This window comes from Myotis brandtii, unplaced genomic scaffold (genome assembly GCF_000412655.1).
Source record: "Myotis brandtii unplaced genomic scaffold, ASM41265v1 scaffold147, whole genome shotgun sequence".
In the NCBI taxonomy this organism is placed as follows: Eukaryota; Metazoa; Chordata; class Mammalia; order Chiroptera; family Vespertilionidae; genus Myotis; species Myotis brandtii.
Genome location: NW_005355292.1, coordinates 1,029,226 through 1,055,161, shown reverse-complemented (window position 1 = coordinate 1,055,161; position 25,936 = coordinate 1,029,226). Strand labels below are relative to the sequence as shown.

The 25,936-nt window shown below is 39.6% G+C and overlaps 1 protein-coding gene across 8 annotated transcripts in view; it reads right to left on the bottom strand.

Annotated features, from left to right (window-relative positions):
* Positions 1 to 25,936, bottom strand: part of TTC3 (tetratricopeptide repeat domain 3) — a 100,666-nt gene that overhangs the window by 56,691 nt on the left and 18,039 nt on the right. For 7 of the 8 annotated variants that reach the window (XM_014535641.1, XM_014535640.1, XM_014535639.1 and 4 more), the window contains 5 exons: positions 23,888 to 23,973; positions 22,820 to 22,914; positions 21,640 to 21,702; positions 10,634 to 10,688; positions 794 to 956 (listed from right to left, as the gene is read on the bottom strand). In XM_014535641.1, coding sequence (XP_014391127.1) covers positions 794 to 956; positions 10,634 to 10,688; positions 21,640 to 21,702; positions 22,820 to 22,914; positions 23,888 to 23,973 — 462 coding nt within the window. Of the gene's footprint in view, positions 1 to 793; positions 957 to 10,633; positions 10,689 to 19,951; positions 20,248 to 21,639; positions 21,703 to 22,819; positions 22,915 to 23,887; positions 23,974 to 25,936 lie in introns of those variants that run through there. The other variant, XM_014535647.1, reaches the window with a different exon arrangement.

Here is a 25,936-nt window from a genome sequence, read left to right as displayed (position 1 = left end):
CATTGGTAACACATACTGTAAAAGATTTTCAAATTCAGAGAACTGAAAAGTAAGCCTAACCAATTTTACATTTTGAGATGCTTTTAGCTGATGAGCTTGTCAACAAAATGTTCTACGGCTGTTATTTGAAATCCCATTGGATGTGATCACTGAGTAGATGCAGCACTATAGAAATGTGAATCGGAGAGGGCACCTGTCTTCACGGAGCTCACAATCTTATGATCACGTTATGTTGGATGACATTTGCTAGTGAAACAGAACACTCAGCTCAGCTCAATAAGACACCAAATACCCATAGAAGGAAAAACGGGAAAGACCTACACAGAGAGTGCAGAGTAAGGATTGTAGAATTCCTAGCCTGCACAGCAGACTTCTGAGATATATAAAATCAGCCCCAAACTTGGTGCAAAAACACCAAACAATCTTATTGAAGGGACTTTTCTTCAGGAAATAACTATAATAATAAAGGAGATAATTTTAAAACAATTTTGTTTCAAAAAGAATTTATTTCAAAATTCAAGAAGGCATATTTTCTATGCAAGAGTATATAATAATTCATTGCCGAATGTTTCAAATAAAAATATCAATCATTTATAATTATCCAACGGAATATAACACTAATATAATTCTATGCAGATAGAAATGGAAACTTAAGTACTCAACCAAGATAACAAAGTAAGTTCAAATCATCTGAGAATTGATTTATGGTCCTCCTTTAATCCAAGAAATCCACCTTCAAAAGTTTTAAAGGGAATTCAACTGAAAACAAAAGAAAGAATCTTAGATGAAATACCTTGCAGATCTTCTATTTGTTGTTGTAACTTTACATGTTGCTGAATTAGATCGTTGATTCCCTCAGGGTCATTTTTACAGAGTTTCTGAGCTTTACTGTTTGCTTGCAGGGCCCAGTCATATTCCCCCAGCATATAAAGAGCAGCACAGTAACGATAATGACCCTGTTCCAAAAAGATAAATTTAATTTTTCTCAAAAATATGCTTAAGTTAAAGGAAATCAATAAGGAAAAATATTTCACTTGAAATCTGATTAGTTACTTAAACTGTTAAATTAGAACCTAAAAAATAAATAAAAATGTCAATACCTCTCAGGATATAAAATTACCGAAATGAGCTAAGTAAAAAGTGATGAACGGTATTCATAATAATGTTTAACAACTGTCTAGGGATCAGTATTTTCACTTAAAGAGATTTTTTTGTATGCCCAAAGAAAAAAATTCAACCTTTATTATATTTTACTAAAGAGTGAAATAATTTTTATGCCAAATAAAGTATAAAAATCATTCATATAAGTAACTTAAATTGGCTTCACAATACTTCAAGGCTGCAGTAGTCTCCGAGTGATTACATTCCTTACAGTTTAGAAATCCATGGGGTTTGAGAGTTGGGAGGACAGTCAGCTGGTGCAGCAGCTTTCCCACCTCTGGAGAGGAGCATGGGCGCAAAGAGGGGGAAAGCTAAGCCAGCCCTCTATCCATCACTCTCTTACCAGCTTTTCATTCTTTTTTCCTCTAAGTGTACTTGTTGGCTTTAAGAAAGAAAAGGTCCAAAAACCACTGATTTACTCTTAATTCTAATGATTGTTTTTTGTTGTTCTGTTTTGTTTGTGCTACAACGGCCCTGGCTGGCCCCCCTTAAGCATTCTGGGAAATCTGTGTCCAGCACGAACATTTTAATCTAGAGAGCTAACATGATCAAACCTGGGCTAACGCAACGCACTCTCCTCCAGCAGCTACTCACAAACCAAACTCCCATTTCAGGCACAGCATCTCCACGGGAGCAGTGGTTTCCAAGTGAAAAGGCTAGGAACTTGCCTAATGTCACTCCCTTACAGGCAAAACAAAGAACCCTGATCTATTCTGGGGCCAGAGCTCTTTTCTCTTTACTGTACACTTTACAAAGACCATTCTGATTCTATGAGATTAAAAAAAAACAAAACTTCAGAGATACAGGCAACAGTATGGTGATTACCAGAGGGAAAGAGAGGTGGGGGAGGCAAAAAGGATAAAGGGGGTAAATGGTAATGGAAGGAAACTTGATGGGGTGGTGAGCACACAATATACTATACAGTTGATGTATTAGAGAACTGTACACCTGAAACCTATGTAATTTATGAACCAATGCCATCCTAATAAATCCAATACAAAGGAACATACAAATAATACTAATTGGAAAAAAAAAAACTATTCTTTAATTTAAAAAAAATGAAAACTATCATTTCATTTAAAAAGGAATAAGTGACCTTTTTAAGAAAGATGGGCTTTTTACTAAGAAAAGCCAGAAACAACCACAAGGACCTCTGCTTACCCAGGTGCTGTGCATGTATAATCCCACTCTGGTACACCAACCCAACTGGTGAGTTCTGCAGCTGTTTTTTAGCCAGAGAATTTAAGCTCAGATCAAAGAGTCAACTCAGATAGCATTTGTTCTAACTCTGCTTTTTGTCAAAAGGCATAAAGTAGATAAAAGAGATCTCTTAGATGCCCTGACCAGTTTGGCTCAGTGGATAGAGCGTCGGCCTGAGGACTGAAGGGTCCCGGGTTCGATTCCGGTCAAGGGCATGTACCTTGGTTGCGGGCACATCCCCAGTAGGGGGCGTGCAGGAGGCAGCTGATCGATGTTTCTAACTTTCTATCCCTCTCCCTTCCTCTCTGTAAAAAAAAAAAAATCAATAAAATATATATATATATATATTTTTAAAAAGAGATCTCTTAGAGGTACGCTACAATACCAACATCCTATCTCCCAGCCATATATCAACTTTAAAGCATACATAACTGCATTTTTTTTAAAAAGCCCTGGTCAGTTTGGCTCAATGGATAGAGCGTTGGCCTGCGGGCTGAAGGGTCCCAGGTTCGATTCCCATCAAGGGCACATGCCCTGGTTGTGGGCTCGATCCCCAGTAGGAGGCATGCAGGAGGCAGCCAATCATCAATGATTCTCTCATCATTGTTGTTTCTCTCTCTCTCTCCCTCTCCCTTCCCCTCTGAAATCAATAAAAATATATTTTAAAAATCACAGCCCATCTGGAGTGGCTCAGTGGTTGAGTGCTGACCCATGAACCAGGAGGTCATAGTTCAATTCCCAGTCAGGGCACATGCCCGGGTTGCAGGCTTAGTTCCCGTTGGGGTGTGGGCAGGAGGCAGCCGATTGATGATTCACTCTCATCGTTAATGTTTCTCTCTCTCTCTCTCTCCCTCTCCCTTCCTCTCTGAAATCAATAAAAATATATTTTAAAAAATCACAGCACAGAAAATTATCATCACTTATAGACCACACCTACTTAAATTAGTAAAAACACTCTTTTCAGTCCACCTTTTTCATCCTTTACTGAGTCCTTTTCCTTAAGCTTCACAATAACCAGTATAATCTCTACCAGTTAAGAAAGCATTTATGCATCTCTTTGCTGAAGGTGTTTGAATGAAGCTTAAATTAAAGGTATTTCAGGGAGTTTCTTGAACCCAATTATAACAGAAAGTCTTGTTTTTCTTTGACACTGTCTCATTCTCTATCACATACATAAAAAATTCCCATTGCTCATCTGCCCAGCACCCCATCCTTTTGGGTGCCACCATGTCCCTTATCCACTCAGACACAGTAATGGCAGTACTGCTAACTCTACCATCTCAACAAGGAGGGTAGGGTAGGAGTGTAGTTGTGACCCAGGAAATAGGCCCATCGCAATGCACCATTTCCCAGGTCAGTGATGGATCCACAGGTGGGAGGATGGCTCAGTGAGGATAAGTGTGAGGCATCCCTCAGGTATACTATACAGATACTAAAGATGTTCTCTTTCCATAGAATTAACAGTTATTGAGGATATCAGTTTGGTTCTTTTTCAAGATGAAGCCAGGAGAACCCACACTCTACCATTTCTGGTCAAGATGGAGTAACAGGGATTGGATTTACCCTCCTGCCTAAAACAAACCACATACAGTATATGAAACAAAGGGTTGCACAACACTGGACATCCAGCAACAACAGAGACTGATCCCTGACAGTGAGAAACACACAAAGTAAGCCCTATGCTTGCCCCAGCCTGCTGAGGGGAGAGTGTCTAAGCCATGGCACAGGGAGAAGGAGCCAGGCAGAGACCAGAGTCTCAGTTAAGAAGATAGAGCAGGCTCTTGCTGGTTTGGCTCAGTGGATAGAGCGTTGGCCTGTGGACTGAAGGGTCCCAGGTTCGATTCCGGTCAAGGGCATGTACCTTGGTTGCGGGCACATCCCCAGTAGGGGGTGTGCAGGAGGCAGCTAATCGATGTTTCTCTCTCATCGATGTTTCTAACTCTCTATCCTTCTCCCTTCCTCTCTGTAAAAAATCAATAAAATATATTAAAAAAAAAAAAAGAAGATAGAGCAGGAGTCCAGGAAAGCCACGGCAGCTCAAGGTCACAGTGCAGAGGACAGGGAGGAGAGCTGCACAGAGAACTCCAGAGGTCTTCACAGGGTCCCCCTTGAGTCTGGCTCTGTACTGATCAGTACTTGCATGCGGGGCAACTACCCAAGCGAGGGAAAGACCACCTAAAAAGCTAAAGGGGAACAGCAGTCAGCACTCACACAGGATGAAGAACACTTCTTATTCCGGTCAACAAGAGTGGAAAACGTTATAATTCATGGAGTGTCAAGTTGAGCACTCAGAAGTTTTGCCTCAGTTATGGAGAAAAATTAGTCCTAGACTAAATACCACTACGCTCCAACCTCACCAAATTTAAAACAAGACTCCAAAGAATTAAACTATTTCCAAGTAACTACGGCATCTCAAAACAAAGCTCAAAATATTTACAGAAATACAAAAATATTACGTAAAAGCACAATGTCTGGCATCCAATCAAAAATTACTAGGGCCCTAGCCAGTTTGACTCAGTGGATAGAGTGTAGGCTTGCGGGCCAAAGGGTCCCGGGTTCGATTCCAGTCAAGGGCATATACCTCCATTGCAGGCTCCTCCCTGGCTCTGGCCCTGGTCGGGGCACATGCAGGAGGCAACCAATCGCTATGTTTCTCTCTATCTTTCTCTCTCCCACTCTCTCTAAAAATCAATGGAAAAATATCCTTGGATGAGGGTTAACAAAAATAATAAAAAGTAAAAAGAAATAAAAAGAAACATACAGTATATAAAAAAATAATTACTAGGTATGCAAAAGAGGAAAATGTGAACTATAACGAAGAGAAAAGTAAGTCAATTGAAACCAATCCAGAACTGACACAGATGACAGAATTAGTAGATAAGGACATTAAAACAGTATTTTAAATTTATTCCAGACATTCAGGAAGCTAAAAAAAGTTTGAGCACTTGAAGACATACAATACGTAAGAAATACTCAAATTGAAATTCTAGACATGAAAGCTATAGCATTTAAGATGAAAAATACGCTGATGGAAATAAAGGTAGATTAGACATTGTAGAAGAAAAGATCAGTGACCTTGAGGACAGCAATGGAACCTTGGTAAAATGAAACGGAGAAAAGACTGAAAATGAAGCAAAGAAACAAGGAAGCACAGCTAAAAACACAAGAAAATTGTGTACAGATCAGATCCAACCATGCCAGAAGCTAACCCCTAGAATTTTCAATTTCATGAACCATTAAATTCCCTTTTCTCCTTAAGCCAAATCTGAGTTAGGTTTTGTCACTCACAAACAGGAGAGTCCAAATAAACCCCTAAAAATTAAAGGTTCTCGAGGACATTTGTGAAACTATTGGTTTGTACCTATATAGCAACATCAAAAGGTAATGCACACAGAGAATTTCTAGGGCCGTGAAGAGACACCCTATGAAGCACAATGTCATTATAAATTTGTCCAAACCCATAAAATGTACAACACCTAGGCAGTGAACCCCAAGTTAAACTGGACTTTGGGTGATGATGAGGTGTCCGTGGAGGTTCATTAATTTCACAACTGCATCACTCTACTGGAGGATGCTGACCATGGGGGAGGGCATGTGTGCGTGGGGTAATGGGATTATGGGAAATCTCTGTACCTTTCTTCTCTTAATTTTGCTGTGAACCTAAAACTGTTCTTAAAAAAAAAAGTCTTAAAAAGAAGAGTCTTAAAAAGAATATTTTGTTTGATAAACTAAGTCAGGAATGAACTTTCTAAATAAGGTATTCAAAGTAATTTTAAAGTTTTAGTACTCTTTTTCTAAGTTGATACTAGATTAAAATAACAAAAGATATCTCTGGAAAACCAGTATCATGGTCTAGGTTTTACTATTAAGAACTCTACCATCCATTCATTCTGAAAATATTTATGGAGCAGCTGCCAAATGCCAGGTGCAGAAGTCAGCAAAGGATTTTTAAGCACAACAATGACTTATATTGAAAACAGCAACAAACATCACCCTCAATCCAGTTTTGCCTTTTACTTGTGATGGCACCTTGCAAAGTCACTGTGCTTTTCTGAGACTTAATTTCTTCATCTGTAAAATAATGTACTTAGAAAGTGACTCCAGAAGTTGGATGCAGAAGTCCACCTGAGAAATCTTATAATCCCCAGATTTTACATTCCTAGACCACCTGAATCACAAACTGAAGGCTCTAAAATTCTGACTCTACTCACTCTGGCTGAAAAATAAATTATGGCCCTGGCTGGTGTGGCTCAGTTGGTTTGAGTGTCATCCCATTCACCAAAGGGTGGAGGGTTCAATTTCTGGTCATGGCACATACCCAGGTTGCAGGTTCAATGCCTGCTCAGGGCATGTATGGAAGCCAACTGATCAATGTTTCTCTCTCTCTCTCTCTCTCCCTTTCCATTCTTTTTTCTCTAAAAATCAATGAAAACATATTTTTAAAATCAGTAAAATCAATAAAAGCATATTCTTGGGTGAGGATTAAAATAATAATAAAAAAAATAACAAATAAAAGCAAATTATGAAAAGCCAGAAATGAAGTCTGAAACATTTATCTTTTTGAGTCTTAATGAAGCTTTGCTTTAAAAAAATTCAGACTATTTTTATAATTTAGGAAAATATAAATGACTATAACAAACACCAGAATTAACTGTTAACATTTTGTTATATTTGCTTCAGATTCTTTAATGCAAGAAATAAAACTATAGAAATATGGCTGAAGTCTTCTTTGTACCATTAATCTTTCCTATCTCTCACTGCCCAGAAGCAAACACTATCATGAGTTTGATAAGTATTTTTCTAATATGCTTTTACTCCTTTGTTCATTCAACATTGTTTTTTAAAATCTATTGATAAGCCAGTTAATTCATTTCAACTGCAATCTAGTGTTCAATTCATTCATTCACTAAGTCAACAAGTATTTACTTAATGAGTGCCTGTATGTGTCAGGCAGTCCAGATTCAAGAATGAACCACACAAAAAAAACCTGTCCTCATGGAGCTCACATTGTACTGGAGACTCACCATAAACAACATACTGTAAATAGTATATACAATATGTTTACTAATGATAAATGCCAAGAAGAAACAAAGTCAAGCAGTGAAAGAGGAGAGCCAACGTCTAGGAAGGGCAGGTTTGGCATGTAGCACTGTGGCCAGGGAAGGTTTCACTGAGAAGAGGACCTGCAGTGAAAACGAAAGGAAGCGAGGGGCCAGGGAGCCAGGGAGCCAGAGAGCCAGCGCATGCTCTGGGGAAAGGCATTCTCATTCCAGGCACAGGGAAGAGCAAGTGCAAGCGGGGAGTGGGCCTGGCATGTTTAAGGAACTGCAAGGAGAGCAACGGACCAACAAAGAGTGAACGAGGGAGTGAAAAAAAGGGGAGAGCAGAAGGTCTGAGGTCAGAGAAATAATGGGTGTTCAACAGGGGACAGATCTGCTAGATCATAGTAACTGAGTGAAAAACTACATTCATCACTGCTTCATTAACGGATATTTAGATATTTGCACTTCTGTACCATTAAATCATGGTGCAATGACCAACCCTGTACATCTCACTATACACATAAGCAAGAATGTTTGTTGGGAGATCAAATGAGAAAAAAACCAAGATGGCGGCATAGGTTAACGCCGGAGTTTGCTGCCTCGAACAACCACTTCAAAAATACAACTAAACACATCCCCCAAATTACCTAGAACTCTCTTCCTAAAGCATAGAAAAGACTCAAAAAACAGTTCTTGTGAACTTTCAATGCACAAATGGTAACAAACCTAACTATATACAATTTCATTAACAACTAGCCAACAATATATTTTTCTATTAGAAAGTGGAAATTTGTTTTTTCCTCAACTAGGATGAGGACGTTTCTCTCTTAAAATATATACTGCCTTGATAAAAGCTACCTAATACTAGATTTGTAGACATAAACCTAAATGAACCACTATGATTCGAGCAGAAATAAAGTAAAATTCAAAAATTCAGTTAATCTGATTCTTGATCTAATGTTGCAACTAATTTTATCTACATGATGGGAATTTTTTTTAATTAAATTTTTATTGTTCTGATTATTACATTTGTTCCTCTTTTTTTTTTCCCCCATAACTCCCCTCCTTCCAGCTCCCACCCCACCCTCCGCCCTCACTCCCCACCCACTGTCCTCATCCATAGGTGCACGATTTTTGTCCAGTCTCTTCCCGCATCTCCCACACCCCTTTTCCCCCCAAGAATAGTTAGTCCGTTCCCTTTCTATGTCCCTGATTCTATTATAATCACCAGTTCATTCTGTACATCAGGTTATTTATTCACTTGATTCTTAGATTCACTTGTTGATAGATGCATATTTGTTGTTCATAATTTGTATCTTTACCTTTTTCTTCTTCTTCCTCTTCTTAAAGGATACCTTTCAGCATTTCATATAATACTGGTTTGGTGGTGATGAACTCCTTTAGCTTTTCCTTATCTGTGAAGCTCTTTATCTGACCTTCAATTCTGAATGATAGCTTTGCTGGATAAAGTATTCTTGGTTGTAGGTTCTTGGTATTCAGCACTTTGAATATTTCTTGCCATTCCCTTCTGGCCTGCAAAGTTTCTGTTGAGAAATCAGCTGACAGTCGTATGGGTATTCCCTTGTAGGTAACTGAGTTTCTTTCTCTTGCTGCTTTTAAGATTCTCTCTTTGTCTTTTGCTCTTGGCATTTTAATTATGATGTGTCTTGGTGTGGTCCTCTTTGGATTCCTTTTGTTTGGGGTTCTCTGCGCTTCCTGGACTTGTAAGTCTATTTCTTTCACCAGGTGGGGGAAGTTTTCTGTCATTATTTCTTCAAATAGGTTTTCAATATCTTGCTCTCTCTCATCTTCTGGTACCCCTATAATTCTGATGTTGGTACGTTTGAAGCTGTCCCAGAGGCTCCTTACACTATCTTCGTATTTTTGGGTTCTTTTTTCATTTTGCTTTTCCGGTTGGGTGTTTCTCGCTTCTTCGCATTTCGAATCTTTGACTTGATTCTTGCGCTCCTCTGGTCTGCTGTTGGGAGTCTGTATAATATTCTTTATTTCAGTCAGTGTATGCTTACTTTCTAGATGGTCCTTTATCACACCATCGAGGGTCTCATTAGATTTCCTGTACATCTCATCAAGTTTATCGACAGACTCTAGAAGCCTCTTGAGAGACCTCAAAAGTGTGGTTCTGAACTCAATATCCTCCCTTGATAGTTTTGTCCTGTTTCTTTGTCTCCGCATTTATTACGCTTTCTTGGTACACCCCCTAGTGGTCTTTGTGCGCAGTCTTGTTGTAGTTAAGCCTTGATTGTTGTAGTTAATACAGGGATTTGAGAACAAATGTAATAATCTGAATAAAGATTTAATAAATAAAAAAAAGAAAAAAAAAAAAAAGAATGTTTGTTGGGTTCATGCTTAGAATCAAGTAATGACTGCGTACACACATCATAGTGCTCTCCAATGTGCTTGTAATCAATTCAACCCACTGGTTTATCGAGGGTTCCTGTTGGTACAGACACTCACCAGTACTCAAGGCTATTGTCTCGTTAATGTTTGCCAACCTGAAGGACCCACAGTATCATACGGTTTTATTTATTCATGTACATGGAGGTCTGTTTGGAGGCTCTCTATTCTGCTCTCTTGGTTTCGTTTTTCTGTCTCTGTACTATTTTAATTACTGGGAAAAACAGGGCTTAGTGTTTTTCTATTTCCCATTCACAATTCTTCTTCTGTGAAATGCTTGTTTACTGGCCCATTTCTACTGAATTTTTTATTTAGTTCTTTGCATATTCTAGATATAAATCCTATCAATTATATAAGTTGTATATATGACAAATGATCTCCTTCCAGACTATGATTTCATTCATGGTGTGTTTTGACATACAGGAGTTTTTAAGTTTGATAGAGTCAAATTTATGTTTTCTCTAAGAATTTATGTACAAACACCGTCTCCTATATAGTTCCTTCTAAGCTTTACGTTTCATTTTCAGTAGGTCTGTAATACATCCAGAGGGAGCAGATGTTAATAGCTCAACGATTAAGCGCCCTCAAGGTCCTCAAGATTCCTACGGGCGACCTGTCCCCCCCAGACACTTGTGGCCTCACTCTACATCAAATCATTCTTGAACTCTGTAAAACAATCCGCTTCCTTTCTGACTATGGAACTGAAGATTCCTATTTTATCCACATTTTTACATACAAATGTACATCCTGTGATTAGATTTTTCTCCAAGTTGTATGGCATTATTTGCCCAAGGTAAAATATAAAAGAAATCTACCTTTGTCCAGTTGTTCTTCAAAATAATGGCTCTCTTTCCATCACCAAGTGCATGTCTAAAAAGAAAAACAAGAAAAATATTCACATTTTTATTTTAATATAGGTATATAAACCATCTTACATTTCTATTTGTATTTTTTGAATTTTCCATATATAACCTAGTTAAAAAATATTTTTTTAGTTTTTAAGGATCCATATATGTCCATTATAGGAAATTTGGAAAATACAGAAAAGTAAAACGAAGGGAAAAGGTCATCTAGAGTCACAGTCACAACTACTCAGGAATAACTACTTTTCACATTTCTGGGATATTTCCTGCACATATCTTACTTACACCTCAATCTATGCCCAACTTGTTATTCGTTGTATAGTTTTTTGCACTATTTCTGTATATTAGCAAGACTCCAGAAATAAACTCCCAGATCTTTTACACAACACCTCTGCTAAGCTACAGTGGACAGAGCATGAAAGTGGGGACTTGAAACAGTGAAGCCCAATCCCTGTGGGCTGTAGAAAGTTATCAACCTCTTCTGGCCTGCTTTCTCATCTAAGATGGGGATAATCACCCTGTTCTTCCTGTTTGAAGGAGGGACTAAGTCAGACACTATGCTAAAACAGTACTTTGTAAACTGCCAAGTACTAACAGTTTCCTGCCATATCTTCTATGACCTCCTTCTCTCCCCAGCTCAGACACCCACCACTGCCCCACTTCCCCCAAAACTTATCACCACTCAAAACTGTTCAAACTTCAAAAATCACTAATTGAGACATCCTGCTCTCCCCTATAACCTAGTTTCCTTCCATCTTGTTCAACTATTCCTACTATCTCCTCAGGGTGCCGAACTCACTGACTTACCCACTTTGTTTGTTTTTTTTACTTCCTTATTTAGCTAGCTTGAGAGTCACTGGTTCATCATTTCATATTCACATGTTTACTAATTCTTTCTACTCCTCTGTCCCTGTATTTACATCTGGCTCCATGGCAAAACCCAAGTCGGGGTCAATCCCACTTTCCGCTTTCTCCATGCCTGATCTAGGAAGCCAAGTATTGCTGGAGAAGATTACACAGCAGAGCATAAGGTAGCACTATTATTCTTGATTAAAGCAACTCTAAGGGGCCTTCAACCATCCTTCTAGATCAAATTGTTCTCTAACTCTGTAAAATGATCATTTCAAACCTTGTACCCTGTCCTCAAACTTCCAACTCCCTTCTCTCTCAGCAGATGATCTCTGCTCAGTTCAAAGAGTAAAATGGAGACATCAAGAGAACTCTCAATTTTCTACTACCAAGGACAAATCCATACCTAGCCCTGCCTTTTCTCATTTACTGTTTTCTTCCTTCTCTGGCCAACTTCTCCACCTGTGCCATGTAACTTCTCTATTCTCATAATTTCAATGATCCCTTCTCTCACCTGTATATTAACCATTCCCTCTCAAAAATCAATGCCATATTATGATGAATTTACATAACATATAATTTTACCATTTGAACCATCATTTCAAATGTACAGTTCTGTGGTATTCAGTACATTCACCTTGTTATACAACCTCCCATCAACTTTTAATATGGTCAGATCTCTCTCATCTTTAAAAAACAAATACATAAAAATAAATATGCCTTAAGCCAGGGGTCCTCAAACTACGGCCTGCGGACCACATGCAAATACAAATATTGTATTTGTTCCCGTTTTGTTTTTTTACTTCAAAATAAGATATGTGTAGTGTGCATAGGAATTTGTTCATAGTTTTTTTTTAAACTATAGTCCGGCCCTCCAACAGTCTGAGGGACAGTGAACTGGCCCCGTTTAAAAAGTTTGAGGACCCCTGCCTTAAGCCATAAGAAAACACTGTTGGTAGCCTACCCAACTGCTATCCCCTCCTCTACCTGACTACACTTCTGTTGAGAGGGTCTAACTCACTACTACAAGATTCAGAGATATATCTCTTTCTCCCAATTTTTTTTTCTTTGAGGCAACCAACATTTTTGGTGACCTTGAAAAAAAAAAAAATTCAGAGGCAAGTCCTAATTAGTTAAAGCAAATCATGGCAACAGCTGCTCTCCTTTCCACTGACTGGCTTAGGGGTAGTCATGTGACTCAGTGTTGGCCAATGAGACCTGAGGGGAATCATCACTCTTAAAAAGAGATTACAAGGAAAAAAACTAGGTAACATACTACCACATAACAATACCCACTAAAAGGCTATATACATTTTTTTTTTTAAAGAAAATACTATCTAAAGATAGATGAGCTGATCAACAACGGGATATAGAAATCAGAAACAGACCCTTACCTACATAGTCACCTGATCTATATGACAAAGGTAACATCACAAGACATGGAGAAAAGGTGTTAAGAAACGGTGTTGTGTCAACGGGACATTCACACATGAACCCCACCTCACACTACATACAGAAACCACCTGCAGATGGACTATAAATCTAAATTCCAAAGTTAAACAGTCGAGATTTTATTAGAAACAAAACATTCTGGTGACATGTGTGCTGGCAGAGATTAGAAACAAAACACAAAAATGCTTACCATAAAGGACACAATTGGCTAACTTACTATATTAAAATTAGTAACTTCTGTTTGTGAAAAGAAAACAAGAGTAAAAAGGCAAGCCAGAGAGAAAATATTTGTAATTTAAATATCTGACAATGACTCATATACGAAATTAAAAATAAATAAACTACTGATAAGACATTCAACTCAAAATCCAAACAGGCATTTCACAAAAGAGAAAATCCAAGTAGTCAATAAGCAAATGGAAAGATGCTCAACTTAAATATCATTAATCAACTTAAGGAAATGCAAACTAAAATCACAGCACTAGATCATTACACACCTACCAGAATGTCCAAATGAAATGACACAAAATAGTAAGTATTAGCGAAGACATGGAATTGAAACTCTCATATGCTGCTGGTAGGAGTGTAAAATCACACAACCACATTGGAAATTTTGTACTAAAGCTAAATATAAGGATACCCTGCCCCTAATTATACACTCAACAGAAATGAGTACATATGTTCACAATGACACCACCTATAAGACCCAAATGCCCATCAACAATAGAATGGATAAAATGTGGTATATTCATGCAATAGATGAACACTTTACATGCAACAATATGGATCTCAAAAACAATGTTGAAAGCCAAACATAAAAGAGCACATACTATACATGTACTATGATTGTTTATATTGCACAAAAACAGGCAAAAATAACCAATGGTGCAGGAAGTCAGAATAGCAGTTATCCTGGAGGAGGAAGTGGGTAGTGACTAGGAGCAAGGGGGCTTCTGGGTATTGGGGTGGTGATCTGGGCACTAGTTACGGTTGTTTGGTTTCTGCAAATTCAACCTACACACTTAGGAATTGTACACTTTTCAGTATGTGTATTTTTTTGAAGATTACATCAGTCATCCTTCTGCTGGAGACTACTATCTGGTGTGATGTCTGAATTACAGTAGCATCTGACATCCTGCGATGGCAGCCGGAGGTCCAGGTCACACAGTGGGCTGGGAAAAGCCTCGGTCTTTGATGACTGTTGAAACTCCTTCTTCTGGAACTCTGAATAAGGTAAGTTTCTTCACCATTTAAACCAGAGTTTTGTTATTTTTATCCAAAACATCCAAATACAACGGCACACCTTTTCTGCTCCTCACTGCCTCTCCCCAAATACCTCCAACAGCTGCCTATGCTGTCTCCATTTCCTCCCTCTCATTTTTCAATCTGCTCTAACCCAGCTTTTGCTCCAAGTTTCCAACTACCACCTCCCCCTCCGGTAACTAAACCACGTCCACATTGCTAAATCCAAATTCTCAGCAGCAACAGGCCACACTTACCTCCTTGAAAGCACAGTTCCCTGCCACCTCTCTGGCAGCAGAACAGTCTCCTGGCAGGTTCATCCTCCCCTAACTGGTCTCTGCTTGTGTGCCTCCAGGCTCAGCCCTAGCCCCTCTCCTAATCTCAGCTCATGCTCTCCAGGAGTGGGTCTCAGTCTTGGCTGCACATCAGTACTATCTGGGGGGCTTCTGGAAGCCCAACACCCAATTAATTAAAGCAGAGTCTGGGGGAGGGGTTATTTCTTCAACACTCAAGAGATTCCCATGTGCAGTCTATGCTGAGAACCACTTCTGTGAGCCACCTCACCCACAGCCACAAGCCCCCGAGGGTAACCATCCCAACACTTCTCTCCTAACCGCTCCTTTTGAGTCCAGACCCACGTAACTCACTGTCGGTACAACATTCCAATTTGGATCCTTCAAGGGCACTTCAACTCAGTATGTTCAAGAGTGAAGTCAAATTTCTCTCTTCCAGTGACGCCAGTGTCAGGGAGTGGGCCTATAACCCATGAAGCTGCCGAAGCAGAATCTCAGAATACTTCCAAACACCAAATTATGAGCAACTTGATTTTATCTCCAAAATATTTCAAATCCTCCCACTTCTGCATTCCCACTGACATTCCCCTCTCTGAGCCACCACCTCTCGCCTGGAGCACCGCAACAGCCTCCTAATCCACATCACGCTGCATTATGAGCAACTTGATTTTATCTCCAAAATATTTCAAATCCTCCCACTTCTGCATTCCCACTGACATTCCCCTCTCCGAGCCACCACCTCTCGCCTGGAGCACTGCAACAGCCCCCTAGTCCCCTCCACACACTCGCCCACTGCAGCCAGACTGGCCTCTTTAAGGTACTAATCATGCAACTCCTCTCAGTTCAGTCCTTCTCTCTTCTCTTAAAGGCTGACAGCTTTAACGTAGCCTACAAGACCCTCCTTGGTCTAGCCTGACCACCTCTCCCCTCCTTCCCTGTATTCAGGCCAGTGGTGCACTATTAATCCCATGAATGCAACATGTCCCTTCCACCACAGGCCTTCACACTGCCGGCCCATTGTCTAGAACAGCAGTCGCCAACCTTTTGGACTTCACGGACCACCAGTGGTCCACGAACTACTGGTTGGCGACCGCTGGTCTAGAACACAGGGACAATGTCTGTTTTTGTTCATTTCTGACCTATTTATAAACTGAACCCAGTAATATCTGTTGAATGTTTACATTAGCTTATATTTATTACTGGAGGCCCAGTGCACAAATTCGTGCATGGGTGGGGTCCCTTGGCCTGGCTGGTGATCAGGGCCAATTGGTCTGAACTATTTATAAACTGAACCCAGTAATATCTGTTGAATGTTTACATTAGCTTATATTTATTACTGGAGACCCAGTGCACAAATTCGTGCATGGGTGGGGTCCCTTGGCCTGGCTGGTAATCAGGGCCAATTGGGGCCAGCTGGCCGGGGGGAGGGATCATGGGAGGTTAGCTGTGGGAGCACATTGACACCAGGGGGAAGCTCCTGCGTTGAGCGTCTGCCCCCTGTGGTCAGCGCGTGTCATAGCTACCAGCCGGTCTTCTGGTCGTAAAGGTCACTTAGGCTTTTATATATATAGATAATATGCATACTCGCCAAGGTTCTAGCTCTTACAACGCAACGAAAGCAGGACTCAGATGTAATAATGGTCGGTCACTGCCACATGTGCAGTGACTAATACCATCGGCCAAATAAACATTTTTTAAATCAAAAGTTAGTGTCTGGAATTTAAATTATCGATGCTGTTTCATTCAAGTAGAAGAAATATATCAGAAATTTATCCTACAGATATACTTGCACCTGCGTGTAGAACTTTTGTAAAAGGATAATCATTATAGAGCTAGATGTAATTTTTTTAAACTGGAAGAAATCTGTATTTTAATACAAACTAAAACGTATGTGATCCGTTGAGTGAAGGACTATGCAGCCATGAATAAGAACAAGGGTAGACCTTTATGTACACCAACATAGAACAAGCTCCAAGACTGAAGTGCTGTATAAAGAAGCAAGATGTATACAGGGTACATAGTATGCTATGTTTTCTTAAAAAAAACACATAAGACTATGCAGCCATGAATAAGAACAAGGGTAGACCTTTGTGTACACCAACATAGAACAAGCTCCAAAATTGAAGTGCTGTATAAAGAAGCAAGATGTACACAGGGTACATAGTATGCTCCTATGTTTTTAAAAAAAAAACATATATACATACTTTACACTGAACCAAACGAAACCACTTATATTGACTTATAAAAATGGCAACTTCACTGAATTCAACTTAATAAGTGCTTGTATGGGTATAAAATATGATAGAAACACACAAGGATCTGAAGAGAGGAATCAGGGCAAGGGTCTGAGTTGGGCAAAAGTTTTCAGTTTATTCTTTTGTGTTCTTAACTTTTCCCAACCTGCATCTGTTAACTGCTTTTTATAAGTGGGTGCACTCCAAGGAAGACTGAGAAAACAACTGTTTTCTTCAAAAGCAAATTCAACAGCTAGTAAGTGAAAATAAAAAGACCACAGAGGTAAGAGAAATAAGTCGACAAACCAACACCCACACTAAGCTCCTCCCACACACTAGGATTTTTAAAAATCTCAGACCAGGTGTTCTCCCTCTCCTTTACTCTTCCCTCTCCTCCACCCCCTCAGGCACTTAACCATTAGCTTCCCCACTCCCTTTACCTCTAAAACTTTTCATATATATATGTATATATATTTAAGTCCTCACCAAAGGATATTTTTCTATTGATTTTTAGAGAGAGTGGAAGAGAGAGGGAGAGAAACATCAATGTGAGAGAGACACAATGACTGGTTGCCTCCCACACACGCCCAAACCAGGGTGGGGGAGAAGCCTACAACCGAGGTATGTGCCCTTGACTGAAACCGAACCCCCGACCCTTCAGTCTGTAGGCCGATGCTCTATCCACTGAGCCAAACCAACCAGGGCTACTTGTTTTCTAAGCCCATTTCTTCTAGGAATTAATTCTTCTACTTCTGTGATTTACCAAATAAATGTTCTCTTACCAAAAAAGAAAAAAAATATCAGAACATATAACTGAGTTGATTTATACCTCTGGCCTCAGAGAAATTCAGATGAGAGAGTGGTCATTTAAACTCTATCTGCCCACTATTTCACAAGCTGGGTTCTAATTAATAGACTTATGTTATATGATGGGTAACTAAACTGAAAATTTTGAATTACTTCAGTTACAACTACCATTCTAAAATGCCCTTTAACTACCAAATTGTATTTGAAACGTGAACTTCCAGAAGACCAGAATAAAAGGACACGTCATCCAAGCCACGGGTTCTGGGACACACAGCACACATCCCTCTGGCTACAGGACGTGGCAGGGACGAGCTGTGACAGGAGGCAGCACATTCCCCACAGTCCCCAGTACAACCTCCTGCAACCGCCACAGACCTGGAGGTGTGATAAGGGTTCTGCCTGGCTCCCAAAGTGCTGGTCTACTTACACACTGAGCGACTGGCATTTAAAACCACCACTCCCTCCGCCACGCTGACCCTTTCAGAATGAACTTCCCTCACTTCCCTCATCTCGGGTTCCCTGCCCTTGGTCTCCCTTACATTTCTCTCCTTTCAAGATTATTTTTCACTTGTTTCATCCTTGATGTTCAGTGATCACTGTTTTTGTTTTTCTTTTTTCATCTTAACATGTACAATTTAATTGCACTGTATTGCTTTTTAGCCAATATTTCAAGTACACATAAAAGTAAATAACATTAACATAATGCACACCACATACCAGCTGAGCAAGATCTTAACGTTTTGCCGAGTTTGCTTCAGATCTTTCGGCAGAAGCCTGTCACAGTAGACGTCCCGGGTACCACTCTCCCATCTCCAACCTTGTTCCCTCCCTCACTTCCTCCCTTCCTCCCACAAGAAAGCCACTCCCCTGGTTTTAAAGTGCCCATGCATTTTAAAACATTTTTAACACATAATAATTATGGAGATGCATATCATTTGCATGTTTTTAAACATATAAACGGTATGAGACCATTAAAATCATTTCTGCAACTTGCATTTTCACTCAGCATTGTATTCATTTTACCAATTGCATAGGTTTCCATTGTATGAATATACCATATACCATAACTGATTTATCCATTCCTACTGATGGACATTTAGGCTGCTTCCATTCTTTACATTTACAAACAATGCTATAATGAAGCCTTGCACATCTCTTCTTGGGTACACGTCTGCGAGTTTGGCGGGGGCTGCAGAGAGCGCACGTTCTTCAGCTTGCCAAACTGCTCTCCAACGTGGTGGCACCAATTTACACTTTCTCCAGCGGGTATGCAAGTTCCCTTCATTCCACAACCTCTCAAACACTTGGTATAATGAGTTTTTTACACTTTTGCCAATCTGACAGGTATGGAAAAAAAGACTCGTAGTTTTTAGCCTGCGCATCCTGTAAGGATGGTTGTATTCACTGACTATTTGGACCATTTATTTAAATTTTTCCCCCCACCTTTCACATTGCCCTCTGGTTCTATCACCACCTCTCTGTGGCGATTATACTAGAGACTCTACGTCCAGGCTGCCTGGGTTCGAACTCTGTCTTCATCACATCCCCCTGGTGTCCCAGGACACTTTGCTCAGCCTCCCTAGGCCCCTCATCTACAAAGACAGCAGCACCCACCACTCACAGGCATGAGGGTGTTGTGAGTTAACGTGTGTAAAGTGCTCAGAACAGTGCCCGAGGGGGGATGCTTCACCCCCATCTGTCCCTGGAGCTGCTCAGCCAAATTCCCACCACAGATCTACCAACCCCAACACGCGAGAGCTTCAAAACATCTCAACCTCAGTAACTCAGATAAAGGACAGGTGTCCTATGTCAATGGCACTTCTGGCAACATGTTCTTTTCTGAAGCCACATCATCTACTCTCTTGATCAGGAGTTATATGTACTATGGATTCAGAAAACATCATGCCTACTTTACAAAGCCAGTCGCATAAAGAATGTGCGAGGTGGGGAACACCAGCAAAACCAGTGTGGCACGAGGATTCTGCCATTAAAGAGGCATCCGATGCATATTGGTGATTAACTAAGAAACTGCGGCTGACCTGCTTTCAGTGAAAACCTCAATGGTGCTGAACCTCAAGCTAGACTCCCAGGAAGGAGCACGGGACAGATGCACAACCCTGCTCTTGACCTGGACCTCACCAGGCTACCTGGCTTCTGTGTGTACTCTGATGCACCTCCTTTGCAGCACGTCTTAGGAGAATCCTCCCTGAGTGTCTAGCATCCAACACTCAGGAAGAGGGCAGAATCCCCTAGTCTGCGTCTCAGCTCCCACAGCTCCCCCATGCAGAGTGAATGACCTTCCACCCACTCAAGGTTTCAGACCAGGCACCTCCATTTTCACAGGCGGCCAGCCATGTTGCTAACCTATTCATGTTGAAAACATTCAGATTCACCTTCAAACAGCATAGGATATCTGCAATTCTGGACCTAGCCAGAGGCAATAACCTAACGACATTTGCAGCTCATTCCTTGTCAGAACAGTTGAGGACAGTGGTAGTGATGGAAGACTGTGCCAAGCCCATCCATTGCTCTAGTCTAGACAGCCTCGGCTTATCCACGGCTTAAGCCATCTAAAAGCCTCATAACATAATACAGCGATATTCTCCAAGGTGGTTGGATTACTGGTGATTTTTATTTTCTTCTTTTTAAACTCTTGTATTTTCCAAATTTTCTACCATGAGAATGTTTTCTGTTCATGATAAAAGAAAAACATGTTATTTTTAAAGCTACAAACTTGGAATATACTTCTTCCCCACTCCCGCCCTCCCACATCCCAACAGAAGGGCTTTCACTGAGAAACAACTGACACTGGCTCTGCTTTCTTGAGAAAAAGTAACAGAAACTAGGAAACCCCAGACAGCACTTTCCAGGAACTTTTCCGATGAACAGAATATTGCTGAGGTTCTCCTCTGCTCATCGCTCAACTCGTAGCACCTGTAAGCCACAAACTCCAGAAAAACACTGTTTCACCTAAGCAATTGGTGCCCCCTTTCTTCATGGACAGAGAGAATTATGTCACTTGTCAAATTTTCTTTTTATTTTGACCTTTCTGTTGAAAGGTCAGACACAAATAATAAGCAGGACCTCCTGCCTATGCCACTTTATTATGAGGATCCTCGGCTCTAACCTGCTTCTTCAGTATGTTTTGTTTTTATATTCTTCTACTGAATGGATGTATTCATTTTTTAAAATATTTTTATTTATTTCAGAGAGGACAGGAAAGGGAGGGAGATATAGAAACATCAATGATGAGAGAATCATTGATTGGCTGCCCTCTGCACGCCCCCTAGTGGGGATCAAGCCCATAACCTGGGCATGTACCCTGACTAGGAATCAAACCAATGAGCACACCGGCCGGGCTGAGTGACTATTTTTGAAGATCACCTAAACCTTTACTGTAAGACAGGACATAAATAAATGGAACCGCTTACCCTGCTCAAGAGTAATGCTTATAATTTATGTCCTAAGGTTTTTAAACTGAGGAACAACAAAATCATAGCATAGTGTCAACAATCTTTCTCAATAAATAAAAGCTAAGTTTGACATTAGGAACTAAAAATTCACTATATTTCATTCTCATAATTAAACCATTATATTTCTTTTCCTTTTCACTTATGAAGAACATTTACTAAATTATGTTATACCAGGATGGAGGAAACAAGCACAACTTCTTCCAGAACTTTACAGATTAATTAATAGAGCAAAAGGATGTAATTTAATGTAAGTGTTATAAACACAGACTTTTATATCATCAGAGAAGATCCGTGTTTAAATCTTGGCATCACTACTTACTAATAGTCTGAGTTTGTCCAAATGTAAATGTGAAGAAAAACATTACCTACCTATTTAGGGTGTTGTGAGAATTAAGTAACATAAGTAAAGTACTTAAAATAATGTATAACATGTTATCCACTCAATCAGAATGACCGCTGTCACTGTGGTTGTTACATAGATCGCTTACAGAGCCCTTTTTTAACCATTTCACTATTTCTGCCAAAGAACTACTGAAAGATTTTCTTGCGTGCCTGCAAAACAGAAATGGGTATTTAGCATAATAATCAGGGAACTCTAACCAACTTACCTGAACTGTCCCGTACGAAGAAAACAAAGAGCTCGGTTACCATAAAGATGGTAGTTTTCAGGACTTTAAAAGAAATAATGTTTGGTCAGTTAAGGAAATTACATATGAAACTAACAAAAATCATACAGAAAACCTAAGGCATGAAAAAAATTTCAAAACCTTTACGTCTGTGTGGCAGAGCAGAAAGAATATAGGATTTGAAGTCCTAACTGGCTAAGTCCTGGTTCCTTCACTTTCTACCTGAGTAACTGCTCAAATCATCCTCAACTTCCCTGTATTCAAAATAAAGATTCCCACTTTTCCAGCCTACCTCATACAGCTGTTGTGAGGATCACATGAGACACATTAACAAGCTAGAACTACAAGTATGCTGTAACTGTGCAGGATAGAATTACATATCTAAGTTAGGACTGTACACACTGACAAAGAACTCAAAAGAAGTCTGTAAATTAACAGTAATTTAAGAGCTTCACTTCAAATTCTGCCCTCTTCAGTCTTCTCTGACTACACGTGGTGGAACTTCTTCCCTTTCCTCTGCCTCCTCAGAACTGAGCAGCAGCCTCTCGGGTGTGCCATGCTACCCTGATCCACTTGTTCCCCGTGAAGACCGGCAAGGTAAGAGAGTAACAGCGCATGCCCCCAACGCTGCTACAATATTAGGTGGACCAGCTAAGATGCCGAGGGAGGCACACTTGCAAAAATGCTACCAAATTCTAGCAGCTGAGCAAAGGGAAGACAAGGTGGAGAGAACGCATGCATTCTCAACCATCCCAACTATTATCCTTTAAAAGTTCCCTCTTAGAAAGCAAAAATCCTTAAATGGGTGACATCTTAAGAACTAGTAAGTAACCCTTAGTGACCAGTTAATAAATTGAGAGAAATTAGTTGAAAGCAAAATGAAAATAAGGAAGAACATATGAGTCTGTCTAGACAGCTTGAAAGAAAACGGAGGTGGCAGAACGGAATTCACAATTTTGCAAGACTTGCCTGAGTGATACTATCTGATGAAGTTCATACACTCAGACCACCTCTACTGCTTCCAGGGCCTCTGAGTGAGAACCTCTATTCCGCATAGCAAGCTGAAGACAGTCTCCAACTCCTCATCTTTTATTTCCCCTGACTAGCATTCTAAGTTGATCTGCCACATAAAAAGGATTTCATTTTTCTGTTTAGCTCTTACCTATATTCGATGGCTCTGCTGTAATAGATAATAGCTAGATCAAATCTTTCTTTGGAAAACTCTTCATTTCCTTTCATTTTCATTAGTTCTCCTTGCTGAGAAACCAACATGAAAGAAAATCCATTAGTTAATTGCAAAACACAATTAAGAACCCCCTTACCTATCTATCTTTGCTATCAGAAATAACCCAGAGGGGTCACTTACGTAGAAAATGATAATGCAACATTCAATATTTTGGTATGTATATTTAAAGAAATCTGTCTCTAAGGACTTATTGCTAACTTTGTTAAAGGAAACCAAAAAGTGAACAAAACCATCACATCATAGGTAACTGCTAACAAGCTTGCAGGCCCACATTTACATATACTTAGTAAGCCTGCCGTATGACGGGAAAAACAGATGCGAGGTAGAACTTTAATTTTAGGCTAGAAAATGTGATAGTGTTCAATAAACCTGGGTGCCTTACAAAACAATATGTAATTCAATAACACATATAGGCAATGCTGGTTATATTAACTGCCAGAAAAAGAGGCAACAAAGTCAGGAAGAATGAAATCAAAAGGATATCAAAGACGCTCCAGATATAACTAAAACTTACTTTAAACACTCAAATTTTCAAAATAAATTCACTAAAATAAACTGGATCACACCAATGACTTTAGAGAATTAACTAGAACGTTAAATATTTTTTAAGTCCTTTTTTAAAAAATTTGGTTAAAATCATCTTTCTTATGAGTAATTCTATATGGCATGTGAATTACATCTCAATACTGTTGCCAAAGAAAATCGTATTTACTCAACTAATTAAAACTCTTTTAATTTAAAAAAATCAAATTTTAATTTTTATTAACTCTTTTAAAAACCTCTAACATTAGAAAATTCTCAAGACGCTATTTTCCTCTTCCAAAAAAATAAATATTCCAATCAAAATTTATTAAAATTTCCCTCAAACATGTTATTGATTTTTATAGTATCAAGTAGCAGTTCTACTCAACTTTCTCTGAGTGTTAATAAAAATTCTAACAAGCAAATCTTAAAATATACTTACAAGTAAATATTTATTCTCACCTGTATACACTCCGCACAAGTTTGTCTTTTAAATTCGTCAAGTATATTGCAGTTTTCTGTTACAACTTTAGTTATGTGATACTTGTCTATTTTTTATTTTTAGGAGAGAAGAGGACATTTATTTTTAAAAAATGGTATTGTTAATGTTCTAATTCTTAGATTAGGTGAATCCATAAAGTTCATTATATTATACTTCTAAATAACATACTCGTTGTAATCTTTTACATGTATCAAATAGTATATTAAAAAAATAACATTAGATTCATTAATGCTATGAATTTAATCAATTACATTTCTAGCATTAAGAAAATACTTGTTTATTATTATATCAGTTCTAACTGTAATTACAACAAATGCTTCATCATAACATATTCCAAATGGGCTGCATAAACACTTAAGTCAATTCAACAAATATATCTGAGCACCTGTAATATACCTGGCAAAATTTCAATAAAAATGAGAAAATTCTGTAAAGCTACTTTCTAAATTAATATAACAAATTAAAAGTTTAAGTGTCTTAATTCAACATTTGACTCTCCTGAATGAAGTGTTAAAATTAGACTCTATTTGAGACTATTCTTATATAAATTTAATAAAATAATTAAAATGCTGTAATAACCAAAATTTACATTAAAAGTTTACCAGGCTTCATTTTCTGTATTTTAAGCTGTTCTATAAAAAGGTTTTTTTTAAAGGTGTTAAATAATAATTTTATTGCAACAAAAATGTAGTTACACCTCTAGACAAACATTCATTTCAATGGCAAAAGAGTACCTAAAATGTAAGATTCAGGAAAGGATTTGGGTAAATCACCAAATGAAGTAAAGTAACACTAAGGGACAGACTGAAATTACAGAATGAAAACCTGGGCTTTAAGATTTAAGAGACCCGATTTCTCATCTAGGTTCCACTACTTACTAGACTACAGAAATAGCACTTAACCTCTCGAAGTCTTAGTTTGATAATTTCTAAAATAGGAATAACAACAGCTACCTTCAGAGATATTTTAAAGAAGAGAGAACAGAGACAAAGAGTCAAAAGTGAGCCAACACGGGTGCCTAATACATGATACTGGCCCTCTTCTACCATAAAATCTAGACAATAACTAAAGGCCTCCAGAACAGACAGACCAACCCAGTGCCTGCTAAACCTATCAGAAGACCCGTCCCCATGTTTAAGCTTAATCTTCTCTAACATTTACACCAACAGTACACAATTTGTCCTCACTGGAGAGGGCAAATTCTTATTATCATCTACTGAAGAGCCAAATATTCCTTGTTGTAATATTCCTATAACTGCACTATAAAAACATTCAAATGCTTTAGAGAAAAGTATTCCACAAAGTAAAAAATAAATATAAAGCAGTTTCATTATACATAACTAGAGGCCCAGTGCACAAAAATTTGTGCACTGGGGGGGAAACCCTCAGCCCGGCCTGTGCCCTCTTGCAGTCTGGGACCCCTCAGGGGATGACCACCTGCTGGCTTAGGCCCGCTCCCCCAGGGATTGGGCCTAAGATGGCAATCAGACATCCCTCTGGCAGCACAGCAGCCCTCGGGGGATGTCCACTTGCCAGCGGGGAGCAGGCCTAAACTGAAGTCGGACATCCTTAGCGCTGCTGAGGAGGCAGGAGAGGCTCCCACCACCACCGCTGTACTGGCAGCCATCAGCCTGGCTTGTGGCTGAGCAGAGCTCCTCCCATGTGAGAGCGCCCTGACCACCAGAGGGCAGCTCCTGCATTGAGCGTCTGCCCCCTGGTGGTTAGTGCGTGTCATAGTGACCAGTCATTCCCAGTCCTTCTGCTGTTAGGGTCAGTTTGCATATTACCCTTTTACTATATAGGATAGAGGCCTGGTGCACGGGTGGGGGCCAGCTGGTTTGCCCTGAAGGGTGTCCCGGATCAGGGTGGGGGTCCCGCTTGGGTGCCTGGCCAGCCTGGATGAGGGGATGATGGCTGTTTGCAGCTGATCACACCCCCTTCAGGGTGGGGGTCCCCACTGGTGTGCCTGGCCAGTCTGGGTTCGGGGCTGAGGGCCGTTTTCAGGCTGG